Below are 25,237 nucleotides of genomic sequence, written 5' to 3'. Positions count from 1 at the left end.
TGCAGGCAGTGTCTGTTTTCCATAAATACCGTTTGCTTTGTGGTGCTGCCGCAGCGGACCAACTCTGAAACCATCCCCATGGCTGTGGTTGCGTTGTGCCTGTTCCCAGCTCCTTCGCTCGGCTGACGGCTGGGAGGAGAGCAGGTCCCCCCGCGGCACTTAAGTGAATCAGACAGGATTAGAGTTAGTTAAAATACCATCTCACTTGCTAATGGGCTGAAGCCCTGTCATGCATTTTTTTTCTCCTAATAAGCTGGCCTTTCACCTCCAGGCCTCCCATTCAAGCCCAATTGGGCAATTTTAAATTAAAGGCAATTTTTTTGGTCTCTCTGCTCATTCACTAATGGTCACTGTCTGTTTGACAAATGTCGCTGCGCCGATACTGAACTTAATGACCAGTCAAGAGCAGCTGAGTGGAGCACGGGAGCACCGCTGCCCTTTCCTCCCCGTGCCTGGCCTGTGCCAACTGAAGTGAAGCCTCTTAAATCCCGGCGCTTCCAAGCACACAATCAAATCGGCAAATCCATCAGCAGAAAAGGCCTTTTGCTCCCAGCCCTCACCAGGAGGCACGTTTTTTGCAGCGGCTTGGTGTTTGGACCTGTGTCAATTGATTTTTTCTGATTTTTTTTTTTTTTTTTAGACCTGTAAGTGACAGGCTGGGCAACTTTCTAAGTGATGTAATTAGCCTGTGCACCTGGTAGAGCAGGGACTGCCAAAGTCAGGTGGTGGCGGAGCACTTGGTGCTTGAGCTCAGTGGATCTGCAGGCAGAGGTGCCAAGTGCTTGAGCTCAGTGGATCTGCAGGCAGAGGTACCAAGTGCTTGAGCTCAGTGGATCTGCAGGCAGAGGTGCTGGCATCCTGTTTGCCGTCGAGGATGCACAGATCCCGACTGCAGCAGCCAGCTGGCAGCAAACGGCTTTATTCTCTGCCGTGTTTAACCTTTGGTGTATTTAGTTTTCCCTCCACTATAAAATAAGGATAATGGTGCTTCCCTGTAGTGTGAGCTTTCACTGACCACAGTTAATGCATTAAGAGCTTTGATGTATGTCTAAGTGCTTTCCAGGGGTCTTCTCCTTTGCACACCATCACACAGAGGCTTCTGCAGTTCCAAATATTCAACTTGCTGCCCAGGGCATCCTGGTGGAGGCTGAGCCATAGGATCTTCCTTCTCTGCTACCTTTGCTGGGAGCATCCCTGTTTCCAGCCTTGCTGTTTGACTTGCAGCCCAGTGGCAGTGTGGCTGAGCAGCCACAAAGTCCAACTTCTGTTGCCTGGGTCCTGCTCCCCTTGATTCAGCCCCCCACAGGGCACTGAGTGGATACAGCCAGCCTAGTCATCTGGCTGCGCCCGGACCAGTTACAAAGAGTGAGCGGTGCATGCAAAGTGTTTAATACCTAAGATTAAAATAATTTAATTCCTGGATATTTCCCTGGATAGGGGTTAGCAGAGTGAAACAAATTTTGGATGACCCCAGCATATTGGCTAATGTGATGCTGGTGCTGCTGGATCAGTGCTCGCAACCCTCCTGCACAGGGAGTGAGGAGGCTGAGCCAGCAGCACACGCGTGGGGGCAAGAAAAGTCAGAAGCAGCTTGCAAAGGGGGATTATTGGGTTGGAAATTGGAAACCTTATGGAAGCTGAGGCTGGAAAAATTCATGGACTGCTAAATGGATCTGGCTAGGAAGCAAGGCATTTGGAGAGGTCCCAGAAGAGGGTCAAGGAGTAAGTGAGCTTGTGATGCCAGGGAGGAGGAGGGGGAAGGGGGGGTGACTGAGGATGAGTGTCTGGCAACCCCCAGCCTTGAAGCAGGGACCACTTAAGCAGCAAGGGGCAAACCCAGGCTGTGAACTGGGTTGTGAGGAGGCACCCAAGCCAGGCTCAGGCACCCACCAACAGTTTGTGTAACGATCCTAGAGGCTCCTGGGGACCAAAGAGACCCCCAGAGCTGCTGCCCTCCTTGCCACACAGGGAGCCCTCCTCTGCCCATGCCTGCTCTCATCCCCTTTGCTATCAAGTTGTAGCAGGGACTTGTATCCAACTACTCCCAGCTGACTGCTAAGGTCTGTTTCTTGGTTTTGCAGGTTACTGGAGAGAAAAGACCATCAACAGACCTGGGCAAAAAGCCTAAAAGCCAAAAGAAGAAGAAAAAGAAGGATCCCAATGAGCCCCAGAAGCCCGTGTCGGCCTACGCCCTGTTTTTCAGAGACACGCAAGCAGCCATCAAAGGGCAAAACCCCAACGCTACCTTCGGGGATGTATCGAAAATTGTTGCGTCAATGTGGGACAGCTTGGGAGAAGAACAAAAACAAGTGAGTTACTGATATCTTTTTTTTTTTTTTTTCTTTCAACTGTTGAAATGTGCTTTTCTATGGTAGAAAGCATCAGAGTCTCCCCAAGCACTTCAGGAGCAGTGCTGAAGTGCCCACTGCCACTGGAAGGGATGCTCGAGTGGTTTGCATGCCATGCTCCCAGCCCCAAGCCGGTGTGGCAGCAACGTGATCTGGCCCTTGGACACCTCCCTGGGGTGGGAGGGCCTGACCCATGTCCTGGGCAGGGCAGGGATGGGGCTGCAGAAGGATGCACCAAGTTTGCTCTGCCTCTGCCCATCTTTTAGAAAAATCTCTGTGTAGCATGGGAAAGAGCAAATTTTTATGACAACTAATTATTCTTAATAAGATCATTCTTTGCAAAAACATCAGTGGCCTTTCCTGGGCATGGGGGTTTTATAGCCTTAGATGGGTGATGGGTTTGTATTTGCTTAATACTTAAAGGGAGTGATGGCAAACTGGCTAAAAACTATTAACTCTCTACATCTCTGGCCTCACATCTAATGTTAAGGCTTTAAAAGCTTAGGAAGGAGATATCTGAAGTGGCCTTGCAGAGGAAACCTTCCTGCCCCAAAGCTGTCAACCACTTTCAGTCTCCCTCACATGGAGACTTCTAGGTCCTGCTTTAACTGTTTTGTTGATGCTGGGTCAGTTACAAAAGCCCATAATTGCTTGTTGCCTATTGAGAAAACCCCAGGGAACACTTTCCCTAGCAAGTATGTCTTTTTATCAGGCAGAGTGAGATCTGACACTGTGTGATGTGTCTGAACCTAACATGCTTTAACTGACAGTCCCTCCATGAGTGGTGAGCCCTTCTCCTAGAGCCTGGCTGCCAACTTCACACCGGCTCCATCTCCCATTGCGTGTCCATGGCCAGCATTTGAAGCAGCTACATTTGGGGAGGAGCAGCAAGCAGGAAAAAAAAGTCATTTAAATGGAAGTCATGCTAGGAAATAGCCTTGCTTTCCACCCTGCACAAAGTGGGGAATAAGAGCAAGGCATCTTCTGGCATGAAAGCCCTTCTGCTGATCCATTTGGAGTCTCCATACTGTGCAAAGTGTTGCTTTGATGTTTGCATGATCCTCCCTTTTCTCCTCTTTGGACAGATCGCTGGGGGATCATGTAGGAATTTCTCGTGGTGAAGAAGGCAGGTCCCCTCCTTGTGCAGCTTGCTGACCCCAGCCCTGCTGCCTGGGAAGCTGCAGGGCAGGGGCTGGCTTTGGGCTGTTGGTGCAAGGTGTGGGAGGTTCAGGAGTGTGAAAAAGCTTTTACGTCCCCTCTTCCTTCTGCATTCATCCCTCCCAACATCTCAGTCTGCCTTTCCCTTACTCCATCCAGTCACAACTATCTCTGTAGCTTGGGCTCGGAGCTCAGCTGCAAATGTGGTTTATGGGATGGAAGTGCTGGTGTGACCCTGACTCAGCGCAGCGCAAATGCTCAGCTCTTAATTAACAGCAGGGATTAAACCAGTCCGTTTATCTTCCCTGCTAACTCTTCCTTCTCTTTTATGAGATAGTAGCAGCCTTGCCGTCTCTTTACACACACTTTCTAAGTGGCTCCATTTCTCCCTCTGTAATTGATTTAATTAAGTCATTTGTTCCTTGTCTGAATGCTTAAATATTAACTTCCTGGCTTTGTCTCCAGCTGTATAGTTTTCTCCCACGACAGCTACCTCCCTGCCTGGGACTCCGGCTGGAGGGACACTATTTATCTTTGGCACTGGGACCATATTGCTGGTTTGTGCGATGTGGCACGTTCACTTTTGAAGTGCTTGGCTGGAAGGGAGTTTATTTAGTCCCTGTTTGCTTTCCTCTGCCAGCATCCCCAGTCAAGTTTGTTTGGATTCATAAAAGCAATGCAATGGAAAGGAAAAAAAGGAAAAGGAAAAAAAAAAAAGGAATTAACAAAATGTCTTTAATATGTGAAAACAAGTCTCCAGGCTGTCCTGCAGATCCTTCCTCCTGAGGACTGCAGGACATGGTGCATGCATTCACGATGAAGACAAGCAGCCCGTGCCCAGCACTCTCTTGGCACATCTCGGAGGGGACTCCCGGTGACCACAGGACGGCTACGCATCACTGGCCAAAATTCTGCTGGGACCTAAGAGCCCAGACTGCCACGTGGCTGCACTGCGCCGTGGTTTGGCTCATCGCCAGGCAGGAGCATCATGCTCTGGGGAGGGGGGAAAGGTGGAAAAGGGAAGTGTTTCCCCCGCTGCGCTACTCCTAGCTCTATTGACAACAGTCATTTTTAATATCTTCATATCCTCACAGCAGAATGCAGTGCAGAAGGCAACCCAGGGAAAAACCAATGCAGCAGTAGGCAAGCAAGAGCCAAATCTGGACGTTCTTGCTCAACTATGAGCAAGGTTTTTAAAGAAAGCTTCCCTTCTTCCTGGCATGAGAAAAGAGAGTGGGTTTGAGGCTGTAGGACCTGATTTGGGGCTGAGCTGTGGTCCCAGACTTGGATCTCTCGCAGCCCCCAAGATGTTCAGCGTGGGGCTGGGGCATCACGTCTCTGGAGGGCTGATCTGCAGACCCCAGACCCACCATGCAATTATTAAGTAGCCATTTACCTCACTGTAGTTTCTGCTTCAGACAAGGTTTACAATCCGTATTTCCCACCTTCTGCTGGGCACGGTGTTTCCCCAGCCCAGGTGTGGTTTGGCTCCTACCTTGTGGGAGAGCTGCAGGTAGGGAGCAACCAGGGAGGGGGTTCAAAGCAAGCTGGCGGATAAACACAACCTCAGCCCAGGCATTTTGAACTTGTGATCCCCCACCATGAGTCAGCAGCCCCCGGCACGTGCCCCACTGTGTCTGCAGACGTGCTCATCCATCCCTGCCAGCTCCATTGTGCACAGAGGAGTTATGCAGAGCGTGGGGTGGCTGCCATGCCAGTGCCAAAGGGATGAGGAAAGCCCGTGCTGGTGGCTTGTAGCCATGCTGCCAGTGCAACCCAGCTAGGAGGGTGGTCCTGTGCCCCCACCCCATGGCAGGCAGAGCCTCAGCCCCACTCCAGCTGCACTTGCCCCACAGACGTTACGTGGAGCATTTCTGCAGGCAGAAACAAGATGCCATCTCTTTGCCAGGTAGCTCAGGCCAGCACGCAGAGGGTTAATCCTCTGGCATTTGTGCTGCTAATGATTATATGCACTGTAATATCAAAGCTGTAGCTATTTATTTGCCATTGAGCAGGTGCTGCTGCTCCCACAAAGCAAATTTGCTTTCTCCTCCTGGTGAAACAAGCAAAATAAAGGTTGCTCACGTCCCATTTCAGATATGGTTTTTTCCCTGTGCACTAACTGAAAGACAAACACTGAGCAGGAACCAGAATGCATATTATGCAAGAAACCATATAATCTAGGAGCATCTTTGATTTGGCTGCTGCTGTCACAGACATGTATTTCACAGAGAGGCTTCCCCCCCCTGCCCCCCCCCCCTTCTTTTGTTCTTACTGGTTTATCATTTGTGCCTTTGTCATTTTGTTCCTTCTTCTTCTCTTCTCAGCCTCTTCACAATGAATCTTCATTTTCCCTCTGACACACTTGTATCTAAATTTCCTTATTTCCTGCCTTTTTTTATTTATATCTGTTGCCTGGTGATTTGATCATGCTGTGGAATACAGGATTAGCAATCTCCGTGTCCTTGGGTACTGCTCAAGGACACCTGTTCGGCAAAGCGCCGTTTTCTTCCCCATTTTAACCCCTTCCGGTGTGGCTGTGCGTGCATAACAGTAATAAATAACAATACCTTTAAATATCTCCAGCGCTGCATTAGCAGGATGTTGTAATCTTCATTCTTCAACAGCTGGCGTGGCCCTTTCTAAGAAGCTTACATGGGAATTTGAAGAATGTGACTTGGGGAAAAAAAAATATTAATACATACTCTTTGAACTTTGCAAATAGTTTAGCAGCTGTTCCTGTAGAGATAGCTTAGACTTTGGTGGAGAGTGAAATGCTAATTCAGCTATTATCATCAAATGGGGTACCTGTCGTAGTAATCTGCCTGCAGCTCCAGGTCCCTGCTCGAGGCTCACAGCATCCCGCACCTCGGTGGTTTGTTTTTTTTTTATTAGCCGATGCAGACCAGCCTTCACAGCGTTACCCAGCGAGGTGTAAAAGGGTTGCTTGCTTTGACAGAAATTAGAAGAATTTGAGCACTAGATTGGAGCAAACTCTGCTAATTCGCTAGGAAGAGTTTTTCCCCCAGCGCAGACGTAGCGCTCACAGCCTGGTGCCAGCTCGTGCCACCGGCAGGGCTGCAGCCCCCTCCCCTCCTTCCCCACGGCCCCCAGCCCTGCAGGTGACAGCCCTGGGGGCTGTCCTTCCCAGGGGGATTTCATCTGAGGGATAAGCCTGGAAACTCTCTAGAGCACACTGAGAAGTCACCGGTGGGATTTGCTCTTCTCTGCCATGTTCTCTTATTCCCTCTCTGAGCACCTTCCCGTTGCTCCCTGTGTTTTGGGGGAAAGGACGCTGGTTTGGAGCCTGGTGATGATGAAGCAAGGGGCACACTGCCAAGCTGGCAGTTGCAGGTAACTCTGGAACCTGCTTTTCTCCATTACGATGTCAAGCAACAGAGTCAAAGCATTGGGTCGGTGTTTCCCTTAACCCTGGAAGCTCAGAGCAGAGGCATCAAGAAGCTCCTGAGCAATCTGCTGAGCGAACCTCAGGCTGAACGAGGGCTTCCCATCCTAACTAAGCAGAAGCCGAGTTGGACAAAATCAGCATTTCCAGTTGAGTTTATGGGCCTGGGAACTTGCTGGGGACACATAGGCAGAGATGAGTACTTGCTCGCAATAGCCCTGCTTCACCAGGACCAGTTCAGTAATGGGAAGTGACTCCATGGCCAAATGCAGGTGTGGTTTTCCAATACAGATGCACAGCCTGGAGAATAACACAGCCTTCACACTCCAGGGATAAATTACCCTGCAGAAAAATTACTTGCTCAGCAGAAAATAATAGATCACCCATCTAATCAGATTCGTCCGCTCATTGAACCCGATACATCACCTGGTGACAGGACACTGCATGTATCTGCGGTGGGACAAGGCATCTAGGGGCAGCTGTAAAGCTGTCCTATGTCAGAGCCATCATGGGAAGAGATCCCATGGGAACTGCATGCAGCAGGTGCTGCCTGGCAGCGTGGCCATCGAACTGCCCACGTCCAGTGCTGTACAGAGCTGTCAGCAGTGCAGCCACCACTGGTTCCAGTTTTCTGCTGCTGCCCCAAAGCCCTGGCAGCGAGGGGCTGGAGGGGTCCAACCAGTGGCCCTGGCCTGGAAGGAGGTTTCAGCATCTTTGCAGTGTCAAGGAAAGCCAGGTACCGGAGAAGGATGAAAGCACTGATCCCAAACAAGCTTTCAAGAGAGGTCTGGTGGAGACCAGGATAACGATAGGGCAGATGTGAAGAGTCAGAACTGCTCTTAAAAGCAGCTCCAGGAGTGTGACCTCTCATCCTGGAGAGCAAGATCAGAAGTGTGGAAGATGAATGTTGTGTGCTTTTCATGGGAGGTTAGGGGTTGAATTTGTCACTCTCCTCTGTTTCACTTGGAGTATTCTATGGGCTGTCCCAAGAACACACTTTGTGCCCTGACATGGAGTGATAGATGACTTACACCCAGGTGGCACCATGGAGTCAGGGCAGAGGAAAGCAGGAATCTTTACAATCAATCAAAAGGTAATTGCTACTTGGTCATGGGTTTACCCATTCCTTCTCCACAGGACTGCTTCACAACACTCTAGCTCCACCAGGGGAAAGGAGGAGCTCTCCTGAAACCCTGCGAATAGTTCCCATTGCCAGGGCCTTTTATGCAGGGGTCCTCAGGGACGTTAGATGCTCAGCAGCTCCCATGCCATAGCTGGGAGAGCCTGGGGGAGCTGGAGCACTGCGTAACCAACAGCCTCACGATGGGCATCATTGGCAGGTGTCTCCCATGGTCAAGCTAGCTGACCTCAGGACTTGGCAATCCAGGCTGTGGCTGTTAGTCTGAAGGAGACGTGCACAGGAGATGTACACAGTAAATGGAGCTTGGGATAGTTGGTTTTAGTGGAAGAATAAGACTTCCCCAAGAAGGGAGCAGCAGGGATACAGAGGAGGATGCAAGGTGAGGAAGAGCTGGGAAGGAGTAAGGATGACGTGGCGTGTTTGCTTTATGCGTTTCTGATTGCTGCATGGAGGCCGTATGCAAAGAGAAGGGTGCTGTGGCAACACCGCTGTGCAGCGAGAGGGAGGGCTTTCGAGTCATCTTATGAGTAAGCCATAAATTGCGATGATCCCAAGAGATATCTTGCAGGAAAGTGTATAATAGTTACAAGAAAAACCCTCCAGATTTACAAGCAGAATAAAATCCAAATTTATACATTTGGGGGGAAAAAAAAAAACAGTCATGGAATCATAGAAAGGAGGGCAAGGAGAGACTTAAGAGGTCAGCCAGACCATACTGCTGCCTGAAGTCAGGATCATCTCTACTTAAGCCATTCTTGATGGATGTGTGCCTAATCTGTTCTTAAACCCTCAGTGGTGGAGATTACACATCTCTCCAGGCAATCTCTTCCCGTGCTTAATTATCCTTACTGTTAGGAACACTTTCCTCTTGCTTAGCCAACATTTCCCCTGTTACAGTGTAAGCCTATTGCCTCTTCTCCGATCTGCAGTAGATGCAGGGGATCGTTAGTGCCTCCCTTGCTGCATCGCATTTGGAGGCTGTGGCTCCCCTTGGTCTCTTCTCTCCCAGCAAAGCACACAGAGCCCTTCAGCTCTCCTCATGGAGACCTTTGCTGCACTTTTCATCTCTTCTCTCCTGATGGTCTATGTCTTTTCTGAAGCAAAATGCCCCAAACTCCGTCTCGGATTGCAGCAGAGACCTTTTGGCTTGGGGTCAGCACACCCCCTGCTTTTTTGGGGGGGAGAGTTTGAGCAGTTTCCATCGTTCCGCAGGCTCGGGAAGCAGCGTTTCTGCTGAGGCAGGCGGGCCGGGATGCAGAGGTTACCGGTAACAGCTCCGGCTGTCACTCAGGGCCTGCACGACACGGAGCCGTTCGTGGGTGTCGGCAGGGTTTGGAATAATTGTCTTCTCTAATTAACTGGTTATCAAACAAGAACATTTCATTACGGTACAATTACTAGCTGCTTTGCTGAGACACAGAGGTGTCAGGATTACGATCCCAACATATGCTTCTTACAGCTCTGATTTTTTGTTTTCATAATCACTAACCATTTTTGCTCCCCCCCAACCCACCCACTCACTTAATGACTAATGAATCCTCCTGCTAATGAATAAGGGAAATAAATCAGTGGGCATGGCAGGTTAGAAAGGAAAACATGCAAAATGTTTTGAGGATCCTTAAATCTGATAAATTACTTTGAAATTAAAATCCCTGGGAGAAAATGGGATTTAATTAGAAAGTAACATGGTTTTGTCAATGTTTAAATTAAAATTTTAAAGGTTATAAATACTGCACTAGAGCTGCCTTTACGCAGAGGATTCGTGAGAAGTTTTGTTCAGATCCATTCTTCCCACGCCAGCACGGCATTGCCCCAGCAGCAGGCTGCGGTCCCGTCGGAGCCCGGTGGGGGTGCAGAAAGCCCCCATGCGAGGTGGGACTGCAGAGGTCCAGCAGGAGCCCCTTGGGGATGCTTTTTTACAGGGAAGGTATTGAGATACTGGATCAGTTTGCCCAGAGAAGCTGTGCTTGCCCCATCATTGGAAGTGTTCAAGGCCAGGCTGGATGGGGCTTGGAGCAACCTGAGCTGGTGGAAGGCGTCCAAGCCCATGGCCAGGGGGGTTGGACTGGATGGTCCTTGAAGGTCCCTGCCAACCCAAACCATTCTGTGACCCTACGGTCACAAACCAGATGACCCACCAGGAACCTTCCAGAGCTGGAGGGAGCATCTCAGAGGAAACACCTCCTGGGCTTACCCTCTCACCCTTCTCTGTAGCCTTGCTGGTGGCCAGGGCTGGAGCAGGGGCTGGCCTGGGCAGCATGGAGGCTCCTGCTGGGAGCAATCCTGCTCTCCCCATGGGATGCTGTGCCACTTGGCTGCCCCTGCCCAGCCTTGCTGCACCAGGCATCCCCCGGCAGCGCTTTCCAAACATGAGTGGGGCACAGCGCCCGCTCATTGTCTGAAAAAGACACAGACAGATGAAGAGTGGGAAAAAAAAAAAAGTGTAGCAGAAAACGCAAGTAATGGAGGTGAAGGCAGGCATGGAATTTATTGATTATTCATTTATTTGCATTTAGGTTAAGGAAGTCTCATTTACCTGCCCTCTCACTGTCCATAAATTGCAGGCTTTCTCCAGACGCGTCTTCCTACTAATTAAATTTTTCTCTGCATGGCTGTGAATACTTTGATTTCCCACTGTCCCAGATATAAAAAAATAGGGAAAACACTTTTGGTATTTCGCTGTTACAGAGGGGGGGAAAAATATGTTTTCAATACATCAGCACCCAGCTATGGCCACTCTTCTACTGGCCTGAGACCCAGGAATTCATCGCTCGTAGCTGGGCAGGCATCAGGTACCACATGCAGAGCCGGGGGCACCCCGTGTTTGTGCTTTACAGTAGGTGCCGTGGTGGTGGCACCGGTGTTGCTGTGATGGGTGGCAGAGGGGAGGTGAGGGCTGTAGAGAAAGGTAATAGCTTTTATTAGGGGAACTGATGCAGTTTGAAGAAATAGTTGCTTTTCACAGGGAAACTCTTCTTCAGGCTGACATTTTGAAATGTAATTTTGTTCTGAATGGAGCAAATATAATACTTCCTGAATACCATAAAGCCAAAGACAAACTTAGGAAAACGCTCCATTTCAGAAAATTACCATCTGAGACCTCCAGAGTGTCAAGTCAAAACATTTCATTACGGGAGTCTTTCTGATTTAGCAATGAAAATAGCACTTTCGATCCATTTTTAATAGAATTTATCTGTACTGATTTTAAACTGAAATTCAAGTAACTGGGCAAGTTAACTGCTGGAAGGTTTTTTCCCCTCGGAGGTCAGTGTTAGGGGGGAGGCTGGGTGCTGCCGTGGCTGTGGAAATTTGTAGGGGAAAGGAGCTAAATATCCCCACTGGCCTTCAGCATCTTGATTGTTGAAAGCTGTCATTGTTTTTAAAGCAGAATTAAATGTATGCAAATCTGTTCTAATTGGAATCGACTGTCGGTGTGCCGCTGGAGGAGAGCTTTGAGTTTCCAGCAGAGGAGAGGGCTGGTGGGTAATTTTCTTGGGAGTTTCTGCCATTTTGCTGAAATTTTTATTCTGTTTTAAAATATTCTTCTCACTTGCCCAGTTTAATCTGTTTAACCCCACGAGGACTCACACTGCTTGAGACAGGCTGGAGTACACCATGCATTTCACATATATGGAGGGCAAAACTCTGGGCAGAAAGGGGACCAGCACTGTGAAATGATCGTGAAGCATGTCTCATTACAGGGGAGAGAGAAAAGAATAAACAGTAATTCATATATAAGGCTTTTTTTTTTTTTTTCTTAGAGTACCAAACTCTCCTGATACTTGCTGTTTTCCTGCAAGCCCCAGCTCCCCACGTTGTAAGAACAAGGAGAAATCTTGGATTTGATATGACGAGAAAGCACTTCCCAGCTGTCAGGACTGCAGAGGAGAGCTGGAGTTTTGAGCTCTAAAGGCTTAGTAATGGGAAAGCCAAGAAAATTAATGAGTAGTTTAGGATTTATGAGTGTCTCACCGTTTTTTTTCAGCTAGTCCTATCATTTGGGGATTTTGGGTCTTGTCTTGCTCTTCCAAGAGCCTGGATTGCACACTCTGCTGACTGCTCTCTGGAAGTGATTTCATTGAGTTCACCCTGTAAAATCAGGCTATGTCTCTCACAGCCGATGTGCAAAAATGCCTGCACAGGCAGGCAGTCCACTCTGGCCTGTGATGCCACCAAAAATCCCAGCGTGAGCCAATCTGGAGGCTTTATTAGCTTGATTTGGGGTAGATTCCTCTCCAGCAGAAATGAGTTTTCCACGCACACGTGCGCGCTGGAATGGCCTCAGTGGAGCAGGTGCCATTGAGCAGGCAGGGTGCAGCCAAGCCCAGCAGCACCCTGTTCTACTTTATTAATTATTATCCATTGATTGGTCCTTTCAGGCATACAAGAGGAAAACAGAAGCCGCGAAGAAGGAGTACCTGAAAGCTCTGGCAGCGTACCGGGCCAGCCTCGTCTCCAAGGTACAGCCTGTGCTCGCGCTGCCAGTGGACGTGGCAATGCTGAATTATTTGCAACTCATAGGACTTTACAGGGGGGAGCAAGTTTGTAAGAAGTACAGTGTAAGCATGCTATCAGGACTGATATCAGTGTCAGCCACCTTCCTGAGGAGCGAAAAGCAATGCTCTGCAGCCAGGCAGGCACCAGGCTGACTTCAGCCTTTAGCACCCTGAGACGAGACCCCGGTTTGGGTTGTCTTCATCAGCAGGTGTCACAGCAGGGGAGGGGAGTCCCTGCTCCAGGGAAAGGGGCCCCTGCTGCCTGTCCCCACTGCCAGTGGCTGTTCTTGCTCGCCCAGCTCTCAGGGTGTGAGTGCAGCAAGTGAAGGAGCACCGGCGAGGGGAGGAGGATGTCTCACTGTGGGTGGCACCGGGCCTGGCCCCGGGGAAGGTGACACCCCAGCCCTTGGGCTCACCAGCCAGCCCTGGGCAGCAGCCAGGTGCCAGCATCCCTGCTGCACCCTGCCCTGGGCACCTGGGCCATTCCGGCTGCTCAGGACCCCGGGTCCTGCTTCCCCTGTGCGTGCTCAGCCGAGGGTAGGGTTTTAGGGAGTAAGACCCATAACTGCAGGTTGAGGAGTATGTGAGCACATACAGGCTTAACGCCCTGCTGCCAGGCAAGACCCCGAGAGCCCACTGCAGCGCCTGGCAGTGAACTTCCAGGGGATTTCAGATTTAGATGGGAATTCCCAGTGCTGCAAGTCTGCACCTGGGGCAGCAACGCTGGGCCAAGCCCTCCAGATGTAGATGCCCACCCCAGGGGACCTCACACCTTGTCCTCCTCTGTGTCTTCAGAGAGGGGACACAGGCATTAGCAGCTGGTGAGTTTGGGGTGGCTCCTGCAGAGCTCGTAGGCTTGCTGGCTCAGGGGGATATGCTTCCCTTGGGCTGTATGCTTATCAGGTTGGCTTTTTTCCTTTAAAGCTTCTCCTTGTTACCAGACAACACCCTCGGTACTTAATCATCACATTCAGCTGCCAAGGGAAATAATGTGATGGCCCAAATCAACCATCATCTGGAGCATCTGGGTGATTGTGGTGGTGGGTTGGAAGGGCTTGAAGTTACCTGACTTAACTTGTAAACAGAACGGCAGCAAGGACAGAAGAAGGGAATGGAAAGGACTGCTGGGGCGTTTAAAGCTTTTCTTGGTCCCTCTGGAAACTTCTCAAGGTCTTGCCTTGAATGTGCCAGCAGCAGTGTGGGGCAGGTACCATGGAAGGCATAGAGTCAAGGCATTCTGTGGTTTCATTTTTTCCTGGTTTCTCCAATGACTGATTCTTCACAGAAGAGCAACTTTGTTTTGAGTAAAACAGCACAGTGTGATCCTGGCTGCCAGGTGAGAGAGGATCTGGAGTATCGTTACAGAGCCCATCGCAGGACAAAAACATCATTGTCTGAGCCATAAAATGTCACGTTGTTCTTCTCTTTTCCCTGCAGAAAGGCGGCCACCATTGTCCTGGCATTATAGACCCCACCAGGGCCACAGGAACACACAGGATTAGGAAAGCAGAGTTTTTGCAGTCTCATTTGTTCTCTATTGGAAGCAAAAGTGATTTTGTCACCCACCTATGTGGATCTAAGGAGTGAGCTGCAGGCGAGAGGTTTGCCTCTGCACAGGTTGATGCCCCTCCATGCTGCAGGCTCTGTCGGAGGCACAGCCCAGTTACTGCACTTTAATTTCCCAGATGCGGGTACTGCACCCAGCGAGCCGCAGGGCTGGGGCTGCACGTGCCGGCTGCTGGGAGAGGAGCAGGAGCCGTGGGGAGTCCGGGTAGCTCGGCTGGACAGACAGCTGTCTCAGGACATATAACGATGTTTCCTCCCTTCCTTTCTCATTACCCTCCGTTCTGTTTTCCCACAGAGCTCTGCTGACCAGGGGGAGACGAAAAGTGCCCAGAGCAATCCACCTTCCAAAATGATCCCCCCCAAGCAGCCCATGTACCCGATGCCGCCGCAGGCTTCCTCACCCTACCCTGGCCTGGGCTCGTTCCTGTCCCCGTCAGACCTGCAGAACTACCGTGGCCACCCCCACCCTGGCCTCTCCCGGACCCTCACCTCCAAACCCATGCTGCCCAGCATCAGTGCCTCCCCGCCGCCCTCCTTCCAGATCAGCCCCCCCCTCCACCAGCAGCTCTCCTTGCACCACCCGCAGAGCTCCCTCCTCAGCCAGCCCCTCAGCATGCAGCAGGTCCCCCAGCAGCCCCTCCTGTCCCCCCCCATGGCACTACAGGTACAGCCCCCCATGAACGCCTCGCCTCCCGGGCAGCAGGTAGGTGCTCAGAGAGAGGTTTGCAGCACGAGCCGCACCATTTCCCCTCTTCCCGTTGGGTCTGTTGGGCTCTGGATGGTTTGGGGATGTCGGGTGGCGACGTTGTCCCCCAGGGGATCTTCTGGCTCCATCAGCTTGCAGATCTCATTGTTTGGGGGTGATTTTTTCAAGAGTGTTGAGCTGGGAGCATAAGCACCCCAACAAATGGGGCAGATTTTTGCGACCGGGGCGGTGAAGCCGCTTCCAGTGGGGGAAGCTGCTGGAACTGGGGGTGCCCCTCTTTGTGCACATGGTCCCCCAGCCTGGTCTGATGGGGTTTGCTGATGGTCATCTGAAACAGTGGGTTGGATAGTTGGTGAAAACCCCCTCTTGTGATATTGCTGAGAGAAGGGGGGCTGGAAGGGCATGGAATAAGAGCATGGATCCAGGGGCGTTGCCAGCAGGAGGAGAAAAAGGGTAGAGGCAATGTCACAAATGAAATATAAGATCAGTATTTTTCTAAGAACTGCCTGGCAAGAGGAGAAAATCGCTTTTGTGGCAGAGAGCCGAGAGCACACAAAGTGTGGTTGCATGTATGCTATAATACCAGCACAGCAGCACAGCCAGTCCTGCGGAGCGGTGCTAGGAATGTGTAAAACCTGCTGAAGCAAACCGCCCTCAGCTGTGCCCGGCTCAGCCCGTGCCCGGGGAGCCAGCCTGCAGGGGCAAAGTCTCTCCTCTTTAAAGCTGCTATTAAGAAAATGTATCTGGAGGAAAAATTGGCTATAGCAAAAGCCGTTTCCTGTGCCTCATAGAGAACCTGCCAGTGTCAGGAGACGAGTGGTTTCCCCAGTTCCTCCATCTGAAATATGGACTGGACAAACTATTCACGGTGGGGGACACGTGCTCTGAATTCACAGCTGCTGCCATTTACTTGATGATACTTTTAACTGCAATATTCACCCAGAAGGGTGAATTATTTGTGTTTCACATGTTTACTAGATATATATCACAACATTCGTACAGTACTTTAGCAGCAAACAAAGTTTCCTTTCCCATAATGTGACCTATTCAGTTTGGGGCTAACTCTGAGAAAACACAAATTGTTGCTTTGGGAACAAGTGTTGCAGTAGAAGAAAACCAAAGGAGAGCAGGGATGTGGAAGCAGGGTTATGCCTGAGCATAATAAAAAGACAGCACATGTGGGAAGGTCAGATCCTTAATCAGATTTTAATTTCCAACCTGTTCAGGGTATTCCAAGTAATTTCTTCAGCACAGTGATTGGGCTTTAGCTTTACGTAAGCCCAAGTGGCTTCTGTAATTCAGTGATAGCCTATGTCGAGAAATGAGCATAAAAGGGGATCCTCATAGTAACTTTAATTGGGGTACTTGTTGTTGCTAAGGACACCACATAAATTTGTGAATAAAGAATAAAAAGACAAAAAAAATAACCCACACTGCCCTAATTTGGATATTTTGGAGAAGATCCTGTTCTTGGTCAGGTAAATACCATGACTCTTGTTTGTATACATTGCCTAAAGTGACCTAATTAAGCCAACCCCCCAAAAGTGGGAAAACTAATCAGCTTTCAGATAAAACAGTCCTGCAGTGTCCTTGTTAAATTGCTGGCGGTGACAGCTGATGGAGAGAGCATTGCTTGTGTGGATGCTCCTTACCTTGTTACTGTACCTGACGATGGGCTAACGCATTACTGCAAAGGGAGCTGCACTTGAAATGGAAAAACGGGTTTGATTGCCAGGCTGCTGATGCAAAGGCTTTCACGGCTGCGTGTCTTCTGCAGCCATTCACCAGCCCCCGAGGAGGGACGTCCTGACAAACAAGAGGGGAGAAGAGGGATGTAAAACAGATGTTGCTGCATTGACACCTGCTTGCAATAACTTGCACTCTGCAAGGTCCCACCACTGTGGTTTTGGGTCCTGGGCTTGGACCCGCTGCTGTCCCTGGGGCTCACCCTGTGCTCTGCTCTGCCATGGTTTTGGGGCAATGCATGTGAAGGTGTTTATGTGATATTATTAGATCTGCTGTTTCTCCTGCTGTGTGTACTCCTGTAACCCTTCCTTTCTTTTCCACCCTGCAGGACTTCTCACATATTTCGTCTGAGTTTCAAAACAGTGTTGGACCCCGTTCGCCTGGTGCATCAAACCCCCCAGGAAGCACTGAGTGGGACAACGACTACCCCAGCAGAGAGTGTGGGATTAACCACTGCAGGCCAGTAGACAAAATAGCACAGTGCTAATGCTCTTTCTATTATCTGAACTGTGACAGTGTGCAACAGCTGAGAATCTGCTGTAAAATGTACAGTAGCAAGCTGGTAGGCTAATTATGGTCAATGAGGTTCAAGGTTTCCTCTTCTCTGTAGGCTTACTGAAAGGATGCTGTGGAAGCAGGCAGCTTAAAACTCACAGATAGATTCTTCAGAGGGCATGAAGAGCTTTCCTTTTTCTGTGTTTCCATCCCATTAGCAATGCAGGAGCTGGACACATTTCCTTCTAGAGCAGGCCAGGGAAGCCCAGGCTCCCAGGCAGAGTCCCTGGAGGTCTGAAGGTGGCCATGGCCATAAGCAATGTCCTTCTGTTCCTAAAGTGACTGTTCTTATCCCTGAGGTCACAACCTCCCGTAGTTGTCTCCAGCAATGGGTCCCTTATCGGTCCCGGGGTTTCACCATGGTAGTGCCCAAAGTTTCAGTCTCCCAAGAGCCACACAATGCTGCAGTCTGCTGCACCATGCAGGATAGGGCCATGTACATCTGCACTGATCTTCCCCCTTATGCCCTACAAGCTCTAGCACGAATGTGCCAGCACAAAGGTCCCTTCAGTGCTGCTTGAATTCCCCAATAAATAAAAACATCAGGATAGTCTCAAAGCTGGGGAACAGGGAGGGTGTGAAAGCCCTTTCCAACCTCTGCCTAATCCACTCTTGGCTCAGCAATAATAGTTTGGAGACTGCTATTGTGCTCTGCAGAACAGGCACGTGGTTTGCCGGGAGAGCAAGTAGGGAAGGAGGCTTGGTAGCTTCTGAGTATTGTTTGATTTGCTTGAAGTACTGGAACACAGTGCTTTCACTGGAGATAACAGCAAGCTCCCAGCCTTTTCAGAGCACAGCTCCCGTCTGTGCCAGCAGTGCACTTACAATCGCTGGGCTGGGCACAGACTGTGCAGACGTTTATTTCTTTTAGGGAAATAAATAACTTGCTGAGCCATTAGACTGTCGCTGCTGTCTGCCTGCCCAAGGGGGCTTAGCTGCATGCATTGGTCTGGGCTCTGCCAGCAGCCTTTGCATGGTCGTTCCTGAAGTCTCTTGCAGACAACCTGAAAGAACGAACCTATTTGGGTCTTGATGATAAAAGTCACTTTGGATGCTGTGGGCAAAATGCTAAAGATGCTTGGAGGGCTATAGCACATGGATCCCAGTTTCCAGAGGTGCTGAATCTCAAGAGGCAGCTCCCACAGAAATTAGCCCCCCTAGAAATAAGCATTGCTTCTTAGGTGATCAGCTGGGAAAATCCCTTGATTCTCTCTGCAAATCCCACTGCCCGGGCCCCATGCAGAAAGCTCAGGGCACTCTAGAAACCGGTGAAACACTCCCGCAGTAGTCAGGATTGAGGTCTGTGTTGCTAAAACAAGCTGTGTGACATCTGGCTGCAGTGCCGTATTGTAAGCAGAGGGCCCATGCAATTCATGATCAAAGCTCATGCATTTCATGCCTTTGTCATAGCAGAAATATCGAATTTCATGGATTTATCACAGCTTCCTGGAAAAAAAGTCATTCTAAAACCAGACAGATTATGCAGAGACTTCCAGATAATTATTGGAGTAGATTACAGCAATGAACTCAGGTGGATATAGATCAGTACTGCAGAGAGCACATAGTGCACCAAAAAATGTAGTCTCTTTTAAGGAGGGAGCCCTTGCCCATGACTAGAAGCACACGAGCTGCTGGCAGCCAGCTCCCGAAGCTGGCTTGTTCTCATTTTATTGTAAAGCCTGGTGCGTCAGCACTGCCATCACCTCCTGCTCCTGCTAGCCCCCGGTATTTGCTGCCTGCGTGCATGCTCTGCATTGCTTGTAGCATCCGCGCACATTTGTAGGACTGCAGCCCCAGTGTGTCTCAAGGTTACACTTGTGTTGAGAAAAGAGATGATCCGATTCTCATCATCTTCCTGTCGGGACTGGTTTCTCCAATGTACTGTGCACTGATTTCCAAGTGATGTTCAACGTTACCTTTGTGCTCCCCCCCGGCACCTTGCCATGAGCTGGGTGTGAGGGTGCAGGGTGGGCTCGTGCCGGGTCGGTTCCAGCAGCCAGCAGGACTCAGGCAAAGCAGTGGTAAAGGGAAGGCAGGTCTTGTTGGGTTTGATTCATCAGTGCAGTTTTAGGTATAATTGGGCAGTCTCTGGATCGTGTAATTGCCCATTTCAACCTCAAAACTGCCTTCAGCTTATTTGCAATTAAAGCAGCACTCTGAGGCGCAAAATCAGCAACTGGCTGGAAAGAAAAAGGATTATTTTCTGTTGTGATGTGGCTCAGCTCTAGAGTCCCAGGTTCCTGAAAGAGAGGATCGTAGCAACCTCCTCAGCACACAGGCAGTCCTGTGTTGCTCTCTGTGTTAGGGTTTGTATTTCATGTCTGACCTTGATATTTCTGTAGCTTCCAACACGTTGGTACTGGTTAGCTGGGGCAAACCCTCCCAGTCCTACATTTTCTGTTGTGTTTGCCATCCAGACAACTTCTGAAAAACTAACAAGATGGTCTTTCTCTGCCCTCCATCTAATAAGGGAACTGCTGTAGGGGTTTTCTTCCCCCTAGCCTATCAATGCTAGTTAAAATGCCATTAAATGACACTTCTTCCCTCATGCCCTTCAAATTCTAGGGTCCTGCGAGCAGACGCTCCTTAATTCATAAATCAGCCATGTCAGAGAGCAAGCTTTAAATGTTTCTTAGCTCATGCTCTCCCCATTCTTAATGATTTTGTGCTTACTGACTTCCATCCAATTTTCCTAGCTCTTTCTGGGCTTAAGCCCAAGCCGCCCGAGATTGCTAGTGAAGGCACGGGTATCATTTCTCAGTTCCTGCTTAGTATATGACTATCACTTCCCACAAGCAACTGCAGCGTACAATTTTATTGCTTTTTGCCATCGTATCACAAACTACTTACACAGTGCCTTGTCTCCCTCACCTGACAGCCTTGTTCTCACACTTGCTCTTTCCCAGGTGCTGGCCGTGTGCCTGAGTTTGGCAGGGACTTTCTCCAGGGGAGCTAGCTCACCTGTATCGAGGGTGCAGCAGGGTTTACAGTCACTTGCAAACCTTTCTTAATTCCTTGAGGCGCCTCACTTGTTTTCCCTGCCCTATCTTCTGATTACAGCTCTTTCCACTCCAAAGCAGGGTTTCTTTTACATTTGTCTCCTAGCATTTAGGAATTTTGGTGATAACACTGAACCGGATTCATCTTTTTGTGTCCTTCCCCTCATTTGCAAGGCATGGATTAGATTCATTTTGGATGCCATCATTTAGCAACTTTTCTCCCCTCTTCCCACTCCTCTTCGGGCTAAAGATGAGATGCTCTCAGTTGTGCCTTGTCCAGATGCACAAAGGCATGTACAGCCACTTCACTGGGATGTTTATAACCCCGCTAATTCCTGCTGACAATGAAGTTATTCTCTCCAAATGGGGGAATTTTCCAAATCAGAAACTAAATGAGCAAACACTGTAAAAAGGCAAGAATAAACCATCACAAATGCACTTAGTCTGGATTCAATTATTTATGGTAATACTTTGTAATGAACTTGGAAATGTTCTGTAGCATATTTTGTAAAATTAATGAAGTTTTAGTACTGGAATACCTCACTGCTTCTCAGTGGCATTAAATCTTAGCTGAGTGCAGTAGGGAAGACTCTGCATTTTAAACACAGATTATAAAAATGTGGAGATTAACCAAGTGCGGACTCTTCTGCGCTCTGTCAGAAGACAGCTCTATCAACAGCACTACCTTGCTGTCTGCTGTTTCCCTATTATTCCACCCATAAGCACACCCACACCGGAGTCTGCCAGAGCTCTGTAGTAGTCTTCACCTCCCAAGGCCAAGGTGTCTTGATGGAGCCGATCAAGTTTCCATCACATCTGTGTAGATTATAAAACCCATTTAAAAAACAACAACAACAACAACAACAACAACAAAAAAAGAAACCTAGATTTCAGAGCAAAACCCACGTAGGACACATCAGCCAGGGGAGAGGGACTTCAGCCACCCTTCTCTCTACTATATCCTACAGAAAAGAGCATCTGTGTTCCCCCTGGGACACTGCTGGTGACAAACTGCTGGTGACAAGCTGCCAGTGCCAACCGGCCGGCAGGGAGGGTGGGAGCTGGGTGCTGCAGGCAGGGAGGGGGGGGGGGGGGTGGCACCTCCCCGCACCCCTTGCTGTAAAGGGTCTGCACACAGCGTGGCTGGGTGCTGTAAGCCAGCTTCCCTCTCCAGGACACACCTAGGTCCCTGGAATTCAAAGTCATTGCTTCGTGAATGCAATCATTTCAGGATCTGGTGGGCCAGTGGTTGCAGAGCACACAGCCTGGCTGCTGTCCCACCAGCCCTCCGTAGCCCCCCGTGAGGCAGCACCGCAGTCCTCCTTGCGTTCCTTGTGCCTCCTGCTGTCTTCGTCACACCCACGGGAAAGGCTGGCTAATCCTGCTGCCTCAAGGATTTTTTTTCCTCACTTCCTCATCATTTTTTCTAGTTATACTTATTTTGGGAGAGGAGGAGAGAAGCATCAAGCAGGCGGATTCTCCTGCTCCCGTCCTCTTCATCCATGAAACTTACGTAAATCCTCCTGGACACCCACAAGCATCTTCAGGCATAAGCCCCTCAATCATATTTTTGAGACCCCTGCTCCTTATATAGCGTCAGAATGGCACAGTTTATCCAAAAGCATTTTCTAAACCTCCGTAGCTTAGTGGCATGGTTTAACCCCAGCTGGCAACCAAGTACCAGGCATCAGCTCGTTCACTCGCCCTGCCCTGGTGGGATGGGGAGGAGAATTGGAGAAAAAAGGGTAAAATCTGTGGATTGAGATAAGAACAGTTTAATAATCAAAATAATGTAAAATGTAATACTAATGATTATGATGATAACAACAACAACAATAATAATAACGGAAAGGGAAATAACAAAAAGAGAAAGAGAAATAAAGCTCAAGGGAAAAAACAACCCAAGTGATGCACCGTGCAGCTGCTCCCCCCCGCTGGCCGATGCCCAGCCAGTCCCCGAGCAGTGACCGGCCCGTCCCAGCCAGCTCCCCCCGTTTCCATCCTGAGCACGATGCTCTGTGCAACGGGACATGCCTCTGGCCAGGCCGGGGCAGCTGTCCTGGCTCTGCTCCCTCCCAGTGTCCCGTGCCCCTCCAGCCCTCTGGCTGGCAAAGCCTGAGAAACCACAAAATCCTGACTTAGTATAAACATCACCGAGTAACAGCTAAAACATCGGCATGTTATTGACTTTGTTCTCATCCTAAATCCAGAACACAGCACCGCACTGGCTACTAAGAATGTATTAAGGACATTCTTAAGTATGTATCTTAAAAGCCTAAGGACAGCATGTGTTGGAGATGGGACCGGTGGCCAGGGGCTGACTGCAGGCACAGCACCCCACAGCCGTGGTGGAGCTGGTACCAGCATCAGGCTGGCGTGCTCTGCGGGGAATCCAGAGCTGGCCCTCCCCTGTGCCCCAGCGAGAGCAAAAGTTAAGCCACAGGAAGAAATGTATGCCTTAGCCCTTACTGTTGAAATTTAGGAAGAACTAAAGTTGCACTTACCCTGAAGTGCCCTTTGCTCGGTTACCTCCGCACACCTGTCCCTCAGTGCAGACCACTGTGGTTTGCGTGATGGTTGCCACAAAAAACCCAGCACAGCTGGGAATGGGTGTGCGACCAGGTGTGCAAATGGCAATTGGAGCCCCCCCAGGCGACTTCCCGGCTGCTTCCCTGCCCCTCTCCGTCTCACCCTCTGCCTCTCGTTTCTCTTACAGCATGCTGCCAAGGGACAAGGCACTCTACCTCACCTAAAGCTCACCATCTCTTTCTGAGGGGGCTCAGATGAAGGACACTTGAGAGGGTCAGACAGACTACCTGGGGAGGCACCGAGCAAGTCGTACGGACGGGACAGCTACCACTGCACCTCGTCGCTGGCTTCGTTTCCAGGCTCTAAGAGCAGTTTTCTTTGATTACTCTTGAACTCTAAAAACTACTTTCCGTGGAAGCCCAAAACCTCATAAATCGTGAAGAACAAAAAAAAAAACCCTAAAAAAAAAAAAACACAAAAAAAATTAAAATACATAAACACAAAACCAACAAAAAAAAGTAAACTAAGGACACCGGTTTTCTGCTTGCCATCAGCTTAGCTACAGACTATTTTCCTAGTGAACTGCTTTTAGACACAGCATAGGCCAGGTCTGGTGTCCTCCAGCATTAGGCCAGCTCAGTAGGAGGATGCACTCTTTTGACTTGCTAACAGCACTAAACTTTGTGCAAGAAAATGTGAAGTTTGTGTGAATATTGTACATGCAAAGGCCTTGGATGTCTGGCGAAAAAAAATACAAAAAATAAATAAAAACTATTCCTAGGTAGGTGGGGGGAGAGAGCAGAAGGCAAAATACAAGAGGAGAAATGTGAAAAAAGATCATGAAAATATAATTTGTTGGATAGTTGTAAGTAGTTTACTAAGTGTTTTAGAGCTGTGCTAAAGACATCTTTAAGATTTTTTTGTGAAAAAAATTAGTAGTTTACTTTATAGTAAAAGCATTTTATATTAATTGTAGCACATTTTTTTAGTTATACATAGAAGGGAGATGTGTATAAAAAAAAAACAAACAAAAAAAGCCTGCCAAACTTGTTTCTATTATTTGTACAGCAAGAAATGGACAATTTATATCCATGTTGTATGGCATTATTATATTTTTTCTGCCATATGTCCATCTATTTAAAAATTGCTGACAATGATTTTTGTCTATTTATGAAAAATTAGAGAGCATAATTACAGTTTCTCATAAGGTGCATTTTGGGGTTTTTTTTATTTTTTATTTTGTTTGATGGTGCTGCTTTCGCAGCACCTGGCACATTCAGTTCACAATGCTTATCTTACCTTTCTTTATAATAAAACATATGAAAAGTAGAACTGAACCAGTCTCTCCTTATTCTGGGGGCCGACCCTGGAAATGCCCTGGCCAGCGAGGTCCCTGCCTTTTCCTGGTTCTCCTCGGCACTGCCAGCCCTCGCTCCTCTCCCCATCACTTTCTCACTTGCATTCTCTTTCTCCCCCCTTGCTCTGTGCTGCTGCTACTTCATTAGATACACCTGTGACCACCCCAGCAGTGAAAGCAGGCACAGCGACAGACGCACAAGCATTTGTTTTTCATTTTCTCAGAAAACACCAACGTTACACTCAGCAGAGGGTGCTTCCCTTGCTCAGGCAATGGCTTGTTGCTTACAAAGCCATCCCATGCCCCAGCCGTATCAGCCCCCCTCCCCTGTGCCCCCCCTTCAGCAGCCAGAACGTGTCCTCACAGACAGGGGTCACCAAGCCACTGGCACATGCCCACAAGAGCCCCGTTTCCAACCTGTCCCAGGAGGCATGGATGAGAAGCACACAAAAAAGATGGGAAATTCAAATGGCGTAAGGATGGAAACGGCATCTCCATCCTTTGACAGCAAGGATGGAAAAATGAAATGGCATAAAAAAATAAGACAATATGAAATTTTGCACCCTGGGCCACCTGCCTGAAGGAAACCTGTTAATTAAGGTACCATTTTAAGCCCATGTGTAGATGCAGCTTGGCCGTAGGAGTCTCACCACATTGTGTCACTGGCAGACAAGTTACTGGCATTTAGCTGAGGCCCAGTTTCTTCCAGTGAGCATTTAACAGAAGCATAGGGAGCAGGGCATGGCTGTGTCTCCCAGGCAGGACGGGGCACCAGGTCTCACTGGGGTCCAAATGCAGCAGCAAAGATCCTATTTTTCCTCACTGCTACCCATCTGTGATGAAGCATCCTTAACATTTATGTTCTCCAACAACTTGAAATAACTTTTTTAAGCTTTCAGACCATTTTAATAAACCAGGGAAGAGCTCACCCTTCAGAGTTAAGGGTTTTTCTGGTGAGGTAAATGACCATTTTCATCACCTAATGGTTTTACATATGTTTCAAAAACTCGCTGCCCTGCCCTGTGCCTGTTGCAGTAAGTCCCAAATAGAACACCAAGCCTAAGCTCTTGCTGGCCCACAGGCCACTGGACAGGGCAAGAAACGTGATGGGAGTTGTCCTGCTGTGTTCGTGACACCTGCCGTAGCATCATCCCACACACCCTGCTGGCACATCAAACAAGACCCACCCCAAAATCCCACCCGGCAGCTGCCGGCTTTGGATGGGGCAAT

General features: G+C 49.2%; 1 protein-coding gene across 7 annotated transcripts in view; it reads left to right on the top strand.

Annotated features, from left to right (window-relative positions):
• The window catches only part of TOX2 (TOX high mobility group box family member 2), a 150,755-nt gene extending 126,768 nt beyond the window's left edge, over window positions 1–23,987 (top strand). For all 7 annotated transcript variants that reach the window (XM_056353951.1, XM_056353950.1, XM_056353957.1 and 4 more), the window contains exons 5-9: window positions 2,082–2,309; window positions 12,433–12,513; window positions 14,411–14,818; window positions 16,896–17,026; window positions 22,838–23,987. In XM_056353951.1, the coding sequence (XP_056209926.1) occupies window positions 2,082–2,309; window positions 12,433–12,513; window positions 14,411–14,818; window positions 16,896–17,026; window positions 22,838–22,874 (885 nt within the window). In that variant the 3' untranslated portion in view covers window positions 22,875–23,987. The remainder of the gene's footprint in view (window positions 1–2,081; window positions 2,310–12,432; window positions 12,514–14,410; window positions 14,819–16,895; window positions 17,027–22,837) is intronic.
• Window positions 23,988–25,237: the final 1,250 nt, after the last annotated feature.

The sequence above is a fragment of the Falco biarmicus genome, chromosome 10, assembly GCF_023638135.1.
Source record: "Falco biarmicus isolate bFalBia1 chromosome 10, bFalBia1.pri, whole genome shotgun sequence".
NCBI lineage: Eukaryota > Metazoa > Chordata > Aves > Falconiformes > Falconidae > Falco > Falco biarmicus.
Note: the sequence above shows the minus strand (reverse complement) of the source record. Positions and strands in the feature narration are given on the sequence as shown.